Source organism: Peromyscus eremicus, chromosome 23 (assembly GCF_949786415.1).
Source record: "Peromyscus eremicus chromosome 23, PerEre_H2_v1, whole genome shotgun sequence".
In the NCBI taxonomy this organism is placed as follows: Eukaryota; Metazoa; Chordata; class Mammalia; order Rodentia; family Cricetidae; genus Peromyscus; species Peromyscus eremicus.
The window spans coordinates 28127524-28141081 of NC_081438.1; the positions used below are offsets into that span (position 1 = coordinate 28127524).

The following is a 13558-nucleotide window of genomic DNA, read 5'->3' on the forward strand; positions in this document are numbered from 1 at the left end:
CACTTCCTCTGTGAGACATGCACAGGCTGCAGACTTGGTGTTGTTTTATTTTCCAGTTCAAAGCTACTATCATGGGTCTTCAGAGTTATACAAATGACAGTTACAAAAAAAATAAAAGACTGAGACACCCCAAGTGAGTGAGATGCACGGTGTTGGGGAATTGGTAGAATGGGGTGTCTGGGAAGGGCCCCCCTGAGGTTTACTCCAGGTTTCCCAGGGAGGGACACGCCTGGCTTTCTCCCACCCCAGGAGCCCCGAGGTGTCAGAAAGACATGGAGCACCAATCATAGGGCCAGGGCTGGGGGTGGGCAGGCAGGAGGAAGGGAGAGAGGAAGGGAACCCACTGGGGAGGCCAGGTGTCAAGCATCTCCCCCACCCCCCAAGACCATTCATAGCTACAACCAACCAGGCAGGTTTGCCCAGGGCCCTTTCAACAGTAACATTTCCTTAAAAAAAAAAAAAAAAAAATACTGATTTGGTCATTGTCCTGCTTCCAGTCAGGCCAGGGCGAAAAGGAAAGAGAAGGGAGCAAGATGTCCCCCCAAACCCCAGAATGTGCAGGGGCAATGTCAGTGCCACCCACCTAGCTTTGAGTCAGGGAGCCTGGCAGGACTTCTGCAGGGTCAGAGGCTGCTCTCCAGCCATGATCCAGAAAAAATCTGTGGGCAAACCAGGCCATGCCGGGCTTCAGTCCCACCAAAAGGCTTGCCTCCAGGTGCTGGGGCCAGAGCAGATACACCAGAGGTATGATCTCGAGGGGGAGGGCTTCCAGTTACAACTCAGGGACGGGGGCAGTTCCCTCGGCCCCCCACCCAGCTTCTCCTAGGCCACTTCCTGGGGAAATAAGGCTCAGAGTTGTCTGAGGTCAGAAGAAAGGTGCCAGCATGCCCCATGGCAGAGAAGGGTGCAGAGGGACCCAAAATCCCTCCCAGGGACAGTCTGCAGCTACTGACCCATGGGGAGCAGAGAGTTAGGGGGAAGGGGGTCCACAGAGGGCAACAAGTGAGGGCACCATTTTCTCTCGGGTTTCCAGTTTGAAAGGCAAGGGGCTTGCCACCTGCTGCAGGGCCACCTGGCGAGTAAGGATAGCAAGAGGGACTGGATGAGTGACCCGCAGACGGCAGATGGCCCTAGTACTCCCAGAGTGAGGCGGGGTCGATGGTCTCCGCGCAGGCCTTCAGGACCCCGGCATGGTCCCCCTTTAGGTAGCGGCCGCCCACCTTGATGGCCACCTTATTGTAGTCACAGAACTCAAGGAAGAAATCCACAGGGGTATCGCTGCTGCTGGTGACCGAGGAATCACTACCCACTGTCCAGTATTTGCCCGTGGAGTCTGGGGGGAGAGATTTCATGTCAAGCTGTGTTCCCCAGCCCATATCCACTCTTGGAAAGAATTACTATTCCCTCCCACAGTCAGCTTCCAGAAATGAGTGAGGTCAGTTGGGTGTGGGGTATAGTCCTATAATCCTAATACTCAAGAAACTGAAGCAGAAGGATTATCTAGAGTTCAAGGCCATCCTGGGAAATTCACTAACACCCTGTCTCAAACTAAAAAAATATAAGAGGACTAGGGGCTAGTCATGGTGGCATATATCTTTAATCCCAACATGTGGGAGGCAAAGGCAGGTAGATCTGACTTTAAGGCCAGCCTGGTCTACAAAGCAACTTTTAAGACAGCTAGGACCACAAAGTGAGACCCTGTCTCAAAAAAAAAAAAGAGGTATGTAGATCAGCAGCAGAGCACCTGCCTAGAATCCCCTAGTGAGGGGCTGGGGTGTGGCTCTGAATTCAGTCCTCAGCACTATAAAGAAAGGAATGGGGTCTGCCTTGCCAAGGCCATACACAGCACGGGGTTCTGATTCCAACTTAACACTTCTGGACTCTTGGGGTCCTTCACTCTAGTTTTGGTCCCACATCCAAGATGTCATATCCTTATCTCCCATCTTCTCCTTTTATCTTTTCTTTTCCTTCCTTTTTTTTTTTTGTTTTTTTGTTTTTTTGTTTTTTTGGTTTTTCAAGACAGGGTTTCTCTGTAGTTTTGCACCTTTCCTGGAACTCACTTTGTAGCCCAGGCTGGCCTTGAACTCACAGAGATCCTCCTGCCTCTGCCTCTCGAGTGCTGGGATTAAAGGCGTGCGCCACCACCGCCCGGCCCTTTTTTTTTTTTTTTTAAAGATAATCCTCCTGCCTCAGATTCCTAGATTATAGCCACGCACCACCATCCCTAGTTACCTCCCACCTTCTCCATCTGCCCAGGATAGGCTGGGAAAATTCTCTACAGACAAGAGGGCTACCCCTAATGGACCTAGGACACACCTGTTCCCCACCCAGAGAACCTGCCTTTGATGTTGTAGGCGCCATCACTGAATTCCAGCTGGAAGACGTCATAGCTGGAACGGTTCGCATCCAGAGTGCCCGTGACCTTGCGGCAGCCAATGAATCCATGCTCTCCACGGAACACGATAATGGGGCGGTTAATCAGCTTCATGAGGAAGAGTTCAGAGTCTCCTGTCACAGCAAAAGGGGCCATTGAGTTTATAGCAACAGAGATGAACCAGCCAGGCTGTGGCTCAGAGAGGGATATCAAGAAGCTAAGGGTTACATGTTGCCAGCCTGAGGTTACACCAACTTAAGAGGATACCTGCCCACACAGAGAGGTTCAGGTGGGGCTGGTGATTGACCACAGGGTGACTGTCCCTCTAAGGCACTAAGGAAGCAGACTTGGGGTGCATGCTCCAGTGTGACTACCTGCTGTCTCCACTGAGGCGGCCAGCTGACCATTTTTCTTGGCAGTCACAAACTTGCCATTGGATGCTCTTAAAGTGATGCGACGGTCACACCACTCAATGTCAAAGTAGCAGCTGGCATTCCTGGGAAGAGGAGAGGGGATGGCAGCATGGGATCAAGCAGGCTGCCCAGGTCCCAGAATAGCCAACCCAGGTGATTCAGGGGTGTCACTCACTTGGTGGATGCAGTGGACTGCACCCCTCCGGTTGCCGTCAGCGTCCAGTACTTGCCCGTGTGGGTGCGGAAGGCACACTTTCTTGTGTCCCGGTCAATCTCCAGCTGGAAGGTCTCCTGATCAGTCTCTTCATCCTGATTGGCCGATAGGTCCATTCCTACAGAGGGGGACCCCAGCCAATTAGGCCACTGTTGTCTCACCCACACTCAAGATACCACAGGGCTTCCTCAAGTGTGGCTCAGGTCTCTCCGAGGGTATCCTGGGACTTGCTCAGACACTAAATTCAGATCCCTGGAAACCACATAGAAGTTGGCATGGCGGCAGAGCCTATAATCCCAGAACGGGGAAGCCAAGACAGATGGATCCCTGGAGCTCAATGACCGGCCAGCTAGGCTGAACCCCTGAGCTCCTGGCCACTGAGAGATCCCTTTTGTCTTTGGTTTCTCTGTATGGAACTCGCTTTGTAGACCAGGCTGGCCTCGAACTCAAGAGATCCACATGCCTCTGGCTCCAGAGTGCTGGGATTAAAGGCATGCGCCACCACATCCAGCTGAGATTCTTGTCTCAAGTACACTCAGGAGACAGAGGCAGGTGGATCTTTGTGAGTCTGAGGCCAGTCTGGTCTACATAGTGAGTTATAGGACAGCCAGAGCTTATAGTGAGAATCCATCTCAAAAGAAAGTGTGTAGAATGACAGAGGACGACATATCTGATGTTGACATCTGACCTCCATGTTAGGGGTACACATATAAACAATAAAAATCAGATGTGCCAGTCCTCAGAAGACTGAGGCAGGCCAGCTGAGGATAAACTCTGTGTGTGTGTGTGTGTGTGTGTGTGTGTGTGTGTGTGTGTATACACACATAAATATATATATATTTGTGTGTGTGTAAGTATATGTATAGAGAGAGTTTATATTATGTAATATACATATATATAACTGGGGATTTAGCTCAGTCACTGATGGGTTTCTTTTATCTCTAGCACCCCAAAAGACAAGAAGGAAGGAAGCCCTCAAACTTCAATGAACCACCCACAAAGATGTTCTAAAGCCAAGCAAGAGAACTCTCCTGTGGCCCGGGATTGGGTTTTAAAGATCGGTTCCAGTTAGGCAATGCTGCTGTTATGTAAGGAACGGCCCGGTTTTGTAGGTACAGATGGAGGCGTTTCCGGATAAGTCGCCTCAGTGTCGGGAATTTGCTTTAAATACAACCCAAACCATTGAATAAACACACAGATGGAGCTGGTTCTGCAGAATGTCACATTGTGGGGTGCTGGTAAAAGGGGGTTCGTCACCCACTTCCTGTAGAGGGGATGTGTGAAAGTAAAAGAATATAGAGTATGAGCTATGCTCAGTGACCCACGCCTGTCATCCCAGCACTCAGGAGGCTGAGACTAGACTCAGCTATGACTGAGATCCTATCTCAAAAAAATAAAGCAGAGCTGTGGCTATACCTCAGTTGGTACAGTGCAAGCACTAACATGCACAAAGTCCTGGGGTCCATCCCCAGAACTGCATAAAAGGGTAAGAAGTTCAAAGCTAGCCTGAGCTACATGAGACACCCCCATCCAACCTCCCCAATGCGCACGCACACCACACACACACACACACACACACAAAGGGCTGCAGGCCATCAAGATGGCTCATGAAGTAAAGACACTGCCGCCAAGCCTAACAACTGAGTTTGATCCCTGGGACCAACAAGGCGGAGGGAAACAGACTCAGACATCTAAACCTATGCCTTAGTATGTGGGCCACCACCCTCACCATACAAACATAAAATAAGTGCAATTTTGGTTTTGTTTGTTTGTTTGTTTGTTTTTTGAGACAGGGTTTCTCTGTGTAGTTTTGTGCCTTTCCTGGAACTCACTTTGTAGACCAGGCTGGCCTCGAACTCAAAGAGATTTGCCTGCCTCTGCCTTCCGAGTGCTGGGATTAAAGGCGTGCGCCACCACCGCCCGGTGCAATTTTGTTTTTAAGAGAAGGTGAGTACGGGAGTACATGCCTTTATCCCTAACACTCAGGAGGTAGAGGTGAATCTCTTTGATTCTGAGGTCACCCTAGTCTATATAATGAGTTCTAGGCCAGGGCTCCATATAAAATAAATGAGAGGTATTTGAGACTATAGCTCTGTGGTAAACTGCTTGACTAGCATGGTGGAAAACCCAGGACTCCATATCCAGTACCACAGACACACACGATGACCACATGTTCCTTTAGAAAACTTAAAATACTCAAAAAGGATAAAGATGAAGTCATACTTTATCCCTGCCCCCACCAGCCACAAACACTGAAGACTGACGACACTTTCTAGCATTTCCCTGCTAGACCAAAACAGGATCACTGAGCCTCCCTCCTTTCCTCTCTTTTTTTAATTGATTTTCCTTAATCTTAAAAAAGATTTCTTAGCCGGGTGGTGGTGGCGCACGCCTTTAATTCCAGCACTCGGGAGGCAGAGGCAGGCACATCTTTGTGAGTTCGAGGGCCACCTGGGCTACAGAGTGAGTTCCAGGAAAGGCGCAAAGCTACACAGAGAAACCTTGTCTCGAAAAAAGAAAAAATATATATATATTTCTTGGCCAGGCGGTGGTGGTGCACGCCTTTGATCTCAGCAGAGGCAGGTGGATCTCAGTGAATTCAAGGCCAGCCTGGTCTACAAAGTGAGATCGCAGACAGCCAGGACTGTTACACAGAAAAACCCTGTCTTGAAAAAAAAAAACAAAAAAAAAAAGAAAGAAAGAAAGAAAATTTTCTTGCTGGGCGGTGGTGGTGAATGCCTTTAATCCCAGCACTTGGGAGGTGGGTCAGCCTGGTCTACAGAGCAAGTTCCAGGACAGCCAAAGTTACACAAAGAAACCCTGTCCAGCAGAGGCAGGCAGATCTCTGTGAGTTCAAGGCCAGCCTGGTCTACAAAGCAAGTTCCAGGAAAGGCGCAAAGCTACACAGAGAAACCCTGTCTCGAAAAACCAAAAAAAAAAAAAAAAAAAAAAGAAAGAAAAGAAAAAGAAACCCTGTCCAGAAAAACCAAAAGATTTCTTGTATTTTGTATGTAAGAATGTTTTGCCTGTGTGTATGGATGTGCACAACGTGTGTGTCTAGTGCCCTCAGAGGCCAGCTCTCCTGGAACTGGGTTATAGATGGCTGTGAGCCATCATCTAAGTGCTGGTGCTCTGTAAGAACAAGTATTCTAGAGCCAGTTGGGAGTGACGCACGCCTTTCATCCCAGCATTCCTGAGGCAGAGGCAAGCAGATCTCCGAGTTAGAGGCTAGCCTGGTCTACATATTTGAGACATCTCTCCATCGCCCCCTCTCTTTTGATTTGGTTTTGTTTTGAGACAGAGTCTCACTGTATATCCCAGGCTAGCCTTGAACTCAGAGATCCACCTGCCTCTGCCTCCTGAGTGCTGGGATTACAGGTGTGCACCCCAAGCATGGCTTGCTGACTTCTTGCTAAATTTCCATGTCACATGACCCCAAATAAGGTGTTGCTCCCAAGGCCCGCTCTGCAGCCCAGCTTTGCACACTGGCTTTGACTCCACCTGGAAGTGGTATCTTGGGTCCTAACCAGACAAACTCTTTGTTTCTAAGAATGTTCTCAACCTGGTCACAATGTATACTGCTGGGCTCACTGTTTGCCTTTAAGTGCCTTATGAAGCAGGGACCAAGTAGCTGGCAGGTGCCACCTACTTCACTCTCGCCCCTAGAAACCTATCCTTAGCTAACACCCCACCGAAGGGTGTGCTAGTGCCACCCTGACCCAACGATGTCTCTATCCGTGCTGTGCAATGGGGACCCTTACCTCACAAAGTGGGAGAGATTGAGAGGTGGCACGGTCTTGGCTCAAGGTCACCCAACAAGACAAAGGGTTTCTTGGCTTGCAGGAGTGGAGATGGACAAATGCCTGGCCATGCCTTATCCCTCCCTTCTAGACCTATGTATTAGCAGACATGGCTTCCGTTGTGGGTCACCCAATATCCTGACCCAGTGTCTCCACAGGGTTTACCACTGAAGCATGGAAGAGGGTAGGAAGGCCCTCCCAGGCTAGGTAGCCACCCCGAAGGCACAGCTCTGGGCTGGAGTCTGCTCAACCACCCACCTTCTCAGGCAGAAACGGGCTCTCCTGCCTCTGGTCACACTAGGGACTGCTACACATTGAAAAGACAGCTGGCCACATGAATGTGGGGTACTGCCCACTGTTCCCTCTGCCTGCCCATAATTGGGCTGCCATGTGTAGGGAAAGCTGAGTAAGCACAGCCCACTGGGCCAAACAGCCATACCCAGTGCCAGAGAGGGCAAGGAATCCCATCCCTTCAACGAGTGCCCAGAGGGTAATGGGACAATCAGGAAAAGCCAGCATAGGAACTTCAGTGGGTAAAGGCCCGTGTCACCAAGCTCCCAGACTTCCATCTCCAGAGCCAAATTGGTTGAAGGAGAAAACTGATTCCCACAAGTTGTCCTCTGAGCTCCATGTGTGTGTTGTGATCTACATATAAGCCCCCACATACAAATAATTCAATAAAGGTAATTAGATTAAAATTTTATTTGGAAAAAAAGAAAGAAAAGGCAGCATTGGGGGTGTGGCTCACTGACAGAGCATTTGCCTAGAATCTCCTCAGGGAAGGGCTAAAGGTGTAGGTCATCTGTATAGAGAACTTGCCTGTCATGCACAAGGCCTCAGGTTTGATCACCACATTCCCACAATAAAAGAAAAGCACACCTTTCACCTTTAATCCCAGCACACAGAAGCCAGAGGCAGGAAAATCTCTGAGTTCAAAGCCAGCCTGGTCTATGGAGCAAGTTCCAGGAGAGCTAAGGCTACACAGAGAAACCCTGTCTCCAAAAAAAAAAAAAAAAAAAAGAGAAAGAAAGAAAAAGAAAAAACAAGGAAGGAAGGAAGGAAGGAAGGAAGGAAGGAAGGAAGGAAGGAAGGAAAAGCCCCTCCCAGCCACTCCAGCAGCAGAATGCTGCTCCAAGATAGATGAGCAAGAGGGGGCAGGAAGCCAATCAGAAGTGGTGGCCCATGCCTCTCATCCTAGCACTCTGGAAACCGAGGCAGGAGCGTGGAGAGTTGAAAGCCAGATGAGCTACAAGACAAAAACCAAAAATAAGGTGGGAGGGATAGAGGAGTCAGAAAAGTTGGCTTCCCAACATGCTAGTCATCCTCGCACAAGGGAGCGGCCCCTGCTCAAGAAGTTGTGGGCACCGAGTTCAAGGCAGGGCAGCGCCGTAGGCAGTAATTCTGAGGAATAAGCATGAAGATGAAGGGCAAAAAGGGCCTCACCCAGGCCACCATCTGGCTCTCACTCCAGGTACTGGGACAAAGGGCTTGTTGCATCCAGTCTTTGTTAAAAGGCCTAAGAGGCCAGTGAGGCACCAAAGGTGGACTCCAGGCACCCTTTGGTGAATGCATTCTCCTCTCTCTGCCTCAGTTTCCCTACCTTGCCAGAAAGGATCATCTCTGTTGGGACCCTGAAAGGATGTGAGGGCCTGTTGCCAAGGAGACACGGGGCTCTCCCACCCCAGCAGGAAGGGCCGGGAAAGAGAAGTTTGCTCCCTTCCAGAATGGCCCCTCGAAGGCCCAGCCCAGGGGGAAAGGCCCCACTTGGCCTTGGAATCACATTGGAGCTCCGTTGCTATAGTAACAGAATTTCTGTGGGTTTTGTTTTTTTTTCCCCCCAACAGTGGCAGCACAGAAAACCTGAGTCATGGGCTCCTAGGAGCCCACGGGAGGGGGCGTGGCTATCTTCAAGCTTCAGCAACTGTGGTGACTCAGAGGGTCTCCCAACCCTCAACCCCCTTCCTGGGCTTAGCAGCTTGCCAGATTATCTTGCCTTGTTCAAAATAAGCATCCTTCACAACCCATCTCATTTAGGATGGGGGCCTAGCTTAGAATCTTACAGGAGTTCACTCCAGCCACCCACCCCAAAGTCTACTCAATGCTCAAAACTATGCCATTCCAGCCAAGAATGGGAACTCTTAGCCATCCCACAAAGCCCTGCCTCACCCACCACTCCTCAGCCAGCCACCCTAGAAATGATGGGGACAAGATCCTTTTAAAGCATGCTCAGGGGTTAGAACTCAACATGTGAATCAGGTTGAGCAGTGTGGGGAGACACAGCATGGGGTCTCCTTGAGCCAGCAAGGTCTTGTGAGGATCAGGAGGCCCTCCCCCCAATCCAGTGTAAGGTACTGCTCACTCTGATCTCCACCTCCAAGGAACAGAGCCTGGCCCCAAGTACCTCTGTTTTACAGATGGGAAATTGAGGCCGGGGAGCAGGAAGCAGCTCCGCAGGGGTGATTCACAAACCCAGATTGAGCGGTCCCTCCCCCTATTCTTGGCTAGCAGTTCCCAACACGTGTTTCCGAAGCCCAGCCCCGCCTCCCTGCCACGCAGGCCTGCCCAAAATGGCCTCCCCGGCACACCCACCCAGCAGCTCACCCCAAAAAGCACCGGGAGGAGTTGACTGACATGGAAATGAGACTGGAACCCCGATACACGAGGGCAGAAGAGATCTAACCATGACCCCAAATTCCCTTCAGAGTCTCATCACTTCAGCTCCAATTTCCGCCCCCTCTTGCCCCATCAGCGTGAATCATGCACAATCATGACACCCTCAGAGAATGGTACCTGCCCAGGCTCGCAAAACACATCCTCTAGCTCCTTCCTGGCCCCAAGGGCCTAAGTCACCTGTTTCAGCCCAACCTTCCCCAAGGCAGTAAGTCTTGGACACAGCTCAGGAAAGAGCCAGTCTCTCTGTGCTAGGGAGTCCCTGGAATCTGCAGGGTTCCCTTTAGTCCCAAATCCCAGATATGCAGGACTCTCTGCACCTCCCTGCCTCGGGGACTTTGCACAGGCTGTGCCCTCTGCCTGCAAGGCCAGTTCATACACTTGAGGCCTGCTAATTTCTATTCACTCTCCTGGGGCAGACCCCTGACCCTGATAATCTAATACCCTGGTCCTGTACCCCCAATCTTTTGCTTTACATGCCAGTCACGTCCCCAAGAGACATTTACTATCTCTTGTATCCCAGTGTTTGCTAAACAGGTGGGAACTCTGACCCCCTTCACTCAGCAATGTGAAACAAGAGAATGACATGCACTGGAGTGTGTGAGTGTGTGTGTGTGTGTGTGTGTGTGTGTGTGTGTGTAATGAGAGAACATTCTGGAATCAAATACATCCAGTTCTAAATGTTGCTGATTTACTGTGTAACCTAAAGCAAATGGCTGCACCTTTCTGAGCCTTAATTCAGCCAAAATCGGGCAGGCCCCACCCAGGGCTTAGCCCTCTGCATTAGGGGAGGGAGGTCTTCCTCCCCACAGACTCGGCTTCCATCCAGCTATCTCCAAAGCCTGGGTCCAATTTCCCACCCAAGGAAGCGAGATCTCACAAGACCCTGCCAGCAAGCAGCTAAGACCCTTTGGCAAAGAAGTAGGGGGTACGCCAGAAAGGAGGCGCCTACTTGTGGCACGCCCATGCGGGTCGGAAATGGCCTGCCAGGCTGCTGGAGGCCCTGGATGGGGACAGATCCAGTTGCAAACGATTGTTCCCAGCCAGGCGCCTTGGGGACCGGTTCACTCGAGGGTAGAGGCTTCTGGAGGGAGCTGGACACTCGCAAGGCCGAGTGCCGGACCATGAGGCGTGCACGGGAGGGCAGGGAAGGTGCCTGGCGCGCAGCCACCCGCGCCACGCCGCCCGCCAGCCGGGGTGCGAAGGAAGAGCCAGGCGGCTGCACTCCGCGCCTCCGCACAAGACCCTGGACCAGGGACGATGTCTGGGGAGTTGAGGGTGGCTCCTCCGCAGAGGGACCCGCCTAAGCCGATCCCCTCCCCCAGCTCCGCCGCATCTGGTTTTCCCATCTGCAGAGCCCTAGCAGGACAAAGGGGACGAGGGAGGGCCCAGCCGAGGCGACCCGCCCCCCTGCTCACAAAGGCCGCGGCCCGGAGCGCCAGGCTTTGGCAAGGGGAGGCGGGGTGGGGGAGGGGCAGCCCCTGCGGACATTCCCCCTCCCCCGTACCAGGGCCGACCCCGCCCCGCACACCCCGCCGCGATCAAAAGCCCCGCCAAACCCCCACCATCTCGCCAGGAAAGGCAGAAAGAGCAGGAGTTACTGTCCCCTGGCCCTCCAGCCAAACGCCCTAGGAACAGGAGAAAGAGTGCACGAGGAAATGGACAAGGGAAAACCTTTCCTTCCCAAGACTTGAGGTAGCCCGTCCTAAGGGTCAGCTTACGAATGGGGACAACCTAGATTGGGAAGAGGACAGAGAAGATCTAAGCAAAATCTAGGGAGCTCCACGCCCCCAGCCAGGGGTGGGGGAGGTGGACAGTATTGCTTTAGGATGTGCTAGGCCGCACCCCACGTCACCTCCTCCCGGCAGAAGAAGCGCCCGTCCCAGACATGGGGTGGTAGCACATGCCTTTAATCCCAGCACTCAAGAGACAGAGGCAGGAGGATTTCTGCGAGTTCGGGGCCAGCCTGGTCTACAGAGCGAGTTTCACAATAGCCAGGGCTACATAGTGCGAGCTGGTCTTTCAAAACAGAAGCCCACCTCCCCATGGCGGGGAATAGAGGCCTGTACGCCTAACGGGAGCGCATGGGGAGATCGGGAAACAGAAGGATACATGAGTGGGGGGATGCTTTTGTGCACTTCATCGGGACCCAAGAAGGGGACATGTCCCCAACTCACCCTGGCGCGTGGACACGTTCCTCTCGTTGGCCGCCTGCAGCACCACCTGAGCGCAGCTCTGTTCTAAGGCGAAGAGCTCGTCTTTGCCCACCTTGGTGGCCTTGCCAGCCTTGAGGGTGCCACTGGGCCCGGACGGGGCCAGGTAGCGACCTTCGCAGTCGCGAAAGGCCACCTTGCCAGAGCGAAACTCGAGCGTGTAGCCCGTGGCGGGCTCGGGCCTCGCCACAAGGCGCCCATCGTGGCGCAGGAAGCGGTGGTCCGACGTCTGCACGCTGTAGCGCTGGTCCTGGAAAGCCAAGGTGATGAGCGAGTCGACGCCCCAAGGCACGTCGCGGTCTACCGCGATCTCGTCCGCTGGTCGCGCGCTCAGATGCGCGTAGCGCTTGCGGGTGACGCTGTAGATGTTGACCTGTGGGTGCATGGCAATGTGCACGCTCCACTTCTCTGCCGGCGACACGCTCTGCGCGAAGCACGACAGGCGGTCCTCGGTGCCGCCGAAGTAGCGCCGGTGCGCCTCGGACTGCAGCGACCAGCGGCCGTCGTCGTGCGCCACGACGAGGAAGCGGCAGTCAGCGCCGGGCACCTCGCGCTCGCAGCTCACATTGCCGTCCTTGTCGGCGGCCAGATAGCGACCCAGGTGGCTGCGCAGACACACAGCCGCGCTGCCCGCCTCATCGGGAGGCTGCTCCAGCGTCCAAATCTGCTTCTTCTTCAAGCTACTGGCGGATGCGTTCACCTTGAAGCCGAACGCCTCGGCCGTCAGGTACTTGTTGCCGCAGCTGATCAGCCCAAACTGGATCTGCACCGCCTCAGCTGTGCCGTTGGCGGTCATGGTGGCAGAGGGAGGCCCGGTAGCCCCGGGAACTTGGGTGGCTGTGCCAGACCTCCTTTGTTAAGCACGGCTTAACCCGCTGCAGCGCTCCACAAAGCCAGCCCGGCGGCGCTCTGGGTTTTATATGCGTGTGACGTCAGTTTGCTAGGCCACGCCCCCCGCCGTCCTGCCAGGGGAGGGGGCTCTGCAGCGCGCTCCTGGGCCGCTGCGATTCTCCTGCGGGTTTTTCTGGGTTTTAAGACAGGGTCTCACTCTGTAGCCCAGACTGGCCTTGAAGCCGTTGTGTGGCTCAGGCTGGACTCGAACTCTTAGCAATCCTTCTGCCTCTGGCTCATGCGCGTTGGCTAGTCCATTTAACTGCTCCTCCGCTGTCGTTCTCTGCAGTATTTGGCTGATCTGCAACTTTCTCTTGCTCTCTGAGGCCACCCTGGAGCACCCCAACCCCAAACATGGCAGATGGGAAGGATCAGCCAGGTTTAAGGTAATGATGCGTTCCGGATGGAGGGAGGGGTCCAGGGTGCACCAGGAAGTAGCCTTAGAGCTGTTCCTTCAAAAGGCCAGAGACACCGGAAGATACCGGCTGGAAACAGAGGGGCCTGGGATAGAACAGAGGTTGGACTCCAGGGAGGAGCGTACAGAGTCCTACCCGCCCACCTTAGGGTTTCTCGAAGGGCTTGCAGCCTGCGCCTCCTGAGCAGGACCTGAAGTTTCTATTCCAGGGCCAGCTTAGAGTACAGCCACCCTACTGACTCTACATAAACCGTGGTGACTGTGGCCAGTGTCCCCACTCTTTTGATTCTCAAGCCCTGGGGTGCTGATTGACCAGGAAGCAGGGTAGGTAAGGTAGGAATTGCAGTCTCTATTTATGAGGAAGATCAGAAAAGCAGGACAAGTCCCTCACATGGCACAGCCCCAGTGTAACTAACTTCAGACTCTTATGGTTACATACCAGAGGGACATTCCCACCAAACACCACCTCCCACCACCCACCACTCCATGTAAGAACACTTCCCTTGAGTTTCTGGAAGGCTGAGACCTTTAGGACATTCCCCACATGCCAAACAGGCCCCTGGAATGC

The 13558-nt window shown here is 53.1% G+C and overlaps 1 protein-coding gene across 1 annotated transcript; it reads right to left on the reverse strand.

Moving 5' to 3' along the window:
• Nucleotides 1–454: 454 nt before the first annotated feature.
• Nucleotides 455–12527, reverse strand: Fscn1 (fascin actin-bundling protein 1). Its single transcript, XM_059249051.1, has 5 exons — nucleotides 11649–12527; nucleotides 2963–3119; nucleotides 2749–2870; nucleotides 2341–2508; nucleotides 455–1333 (listed from the first exon to the last, which is right to left on the reverse strand). Exons 1-5 carry the CDS (start codon nucleotides 12478–12480, stop codon nucleotides 1131–1133), a joined length of 1482 nt encoding a protein of 493 aa, XP_059105034.1. The 5' UTR covers nucleotides 12481–12527; the 3' UTR covers nucleotides 455–1130.
• Between the last annotated feature and the right edge of the window lie 1031 nt (nucleotides 12528–13558).